Source organism: Trachymyrmex cornetzi, unplaced genomic scaffold, assembly GCF_001594075.2.
Source record: "Trachymyrmex cornetzi isolate Tcor2-1 unplaced genomic scaffold, Tcor1.1 scaffold1085, whole genome shotgun sequence".
Taxonomy (NCBI): Eukaryota; Metazoa; Arthropoda; class Insecta; order Hymenoptera; family Formicidae; genus Trachymyrmex; species Trachymyrmex cornetzi.
Window position 1 is genome coordinate 5,867 of NW_017295637.1, and position 2,185 is coordinate 8,051.

Sequence of the window (2,185 nt, forward strand, 5' to 3'; positions counted from 1 at the left end):
CTAAATTTTGGTCTGGCAACTTTACTGATTGAGCAAGATCTCATGAGGTTAATAAAAGTTACTGGAGGCATTATCGACCGCGGATTCAATTCCGTTATCAGTAACCAATTTATTTCCCGAATTCCTGTTACCTACGACATTTGCGAAAGTATTGAGGAATTTTGCAGTGTCAAATTCGTGACATCCAACCAACACGTCGACGCAAGAGATGCACGAATTGTTCGGGATAATGACGATCTGAAGAAATTCTCCGAATTTTTTGACTGCCACGAACCATTTCCGTTCGATGAGACCATCAGGTCGATTGTTACGGGAGTTATTGGAGGCGATTCTATAAATTGCTTCCAAGCACGTGAAATTGGCGAGGCTAGTTTGAAAAAAATAGTTGGTACCCCTTTCCACAAATTGTCCCTCAAACGTCGAGATCGCGTAGTCCCGCTAATTACCGTAAATAGCAAGGTGAGAATTCAAGACGATGTGATACCACTCGATCCGATGCTCCTCTTCCAAAGAATCTGTATCACAAAGCAAAACGAAGAGGAGCTGAAAGAACATTTCAAATGGGAACTTTCTCCCTACCCCTTGTCACTATTCTTGGATGGTGCCTTGAGGAAAACCGTGAAATCGTCCATCTTCGATTTGTTCACGCCTGAAGAAATCCAACTCCCCACAGAAAATTGTTCGTTCGTGATTGACGGTGGTATGCTCCTCCAGGGTAGTATGGCATCAGAATGACAAATACTCCGAAATACTTCTGAAGTATGTAAACTATATACAAACACATTTTGGCGAAAAATGTACAATTGTTTTTGACGGCTACGAGAATAATTGCAGTAGTATTAAGGGTTTGGAGCGCCTTCGTAGGTCGAACAAAAATTCATGCTCCGATATTCATTTTGATTTGACCATGAACGTCACCGTCACACAGGACAAATTTCTGTCGAATTCGCACAACAAGACTAGGTTAATTGGACTTTTGAAGACCGCCTTGTTGGGAGCAAATTTCGCAGTTGAACAGGCTCGTAATGACGCGGATGTTCTAATTGTTAACACTGCGCTAACAGCTCGTCATTCACCAGCTGTAATAGTGTCCGAGGACGTTGACGTTCTGACCCTTGCAGTAGGCCTCACTCCACCGGAGAAAAAAATTTATTTCCTAAAATTGGGTAAGGGAAATAAACGCCAAACGGTATATTCCACGAACAGCTTAGACAAATATCCCTTCTGTCGAAACAACATTTTGTTTTTACATGCTTTTTCAGGGTGCGATACAACCTCCTGCTTTTACAATCACGGGAAAAAAAGGATATTCACATCCTTCGAAACAAAATTATCCCTTGATTCCACTTTCAGGCAAGCTGTCGAGGTGTTTAAAAGACCTAATCAAACAAAAGAAGCCATTTTTGAGAATGGCATGGCGGCTCTTTTGTTTGTTTATAAAGCACCCCAAAAAACTGCATGTTAACAGCTATCGTTATGTTTGCTTTGCAAAGGCCATAAAAAGTAAAGCTGTAAATTTAGCCAGCTTGCCACCCACTGCTGACGCAGCGAAGCAGCATTTTTTTAGAGTTTACCTTCAGGTGCAATCGTGGCTGTCAAACGACATGCCACCTGAAGAATGAGGTTGGTTTCGGGACCGCGAAAATATATTTATTCCCAGACAAATGACGCAAGCTCCCGCTCCAAGTAATTTGTTAAAAATGATATTCTGTAATTGCACAAAGGATTGCGGCAAAGCGTGCTCCTGCAAAAAAGCAGGACTTAAATGCTCTGCAGTTTGCGGGTCTTGTGAGATGACAGTGTGTGACAATCTCGCACCTCTAGTGCCAGAGGAATTAGACGATGACGACAACGACGACGTTGATGATGTAGATGAGAATGTGGACGATGAAAGCGACGAATGAGCCAATTTGAATAAAGACATTGAATAAAGACCGTTTTGCAATAAAAATTATAATTATTGTTATTATTGTTGTCATCAATATTATTATTACTAGTATAACTATTACTTCGTACGATTTATTTCCCGTTTCCACGAGCAACTTTATGGGTAGGGGGGGTCTTACTTTAAGACGAGTAGGTCAAGTGTACGTTTTTTTTAATATCTATAATCCTTCCCATTCTTTTATTTATCCAATTTTTACCCCTGTACAGGCGTTTTTACTACTTTATGGGGGGGGGGGGG

The 2,185-nt window shown here is 41.2% G+C and overlaps 1 protein-coding gene across 1 annotated transcript; it reads left to right on the forward strand.

The window, feature by feature from the left end:
• Positions 1-42: 42 nt before the first annotated feature.
• Positions 43-735, forward strand: LOC108760771 (uncharacterized). Its single transcript, XM_018506926.1, has one exon. It carries the CDS (start codon positions 43-45, stop codon positions 733-735), a length of 693 nt encoding a protein of 230 aa, XP_018362428.1.
• The last annotated feature ends 1,450 nt before the right edge of the window (positions 736-2,185 follow it).

What these genes read in the sequence shown, in the direction of transcription:
- LOC108760771 (XM_018506926.1), top strand. Translation starts at nt 43, where the DNA reads ATGAGGTTAATAAAAGTTACTGGAGGCATTATCGACCGCGGATTCAAT.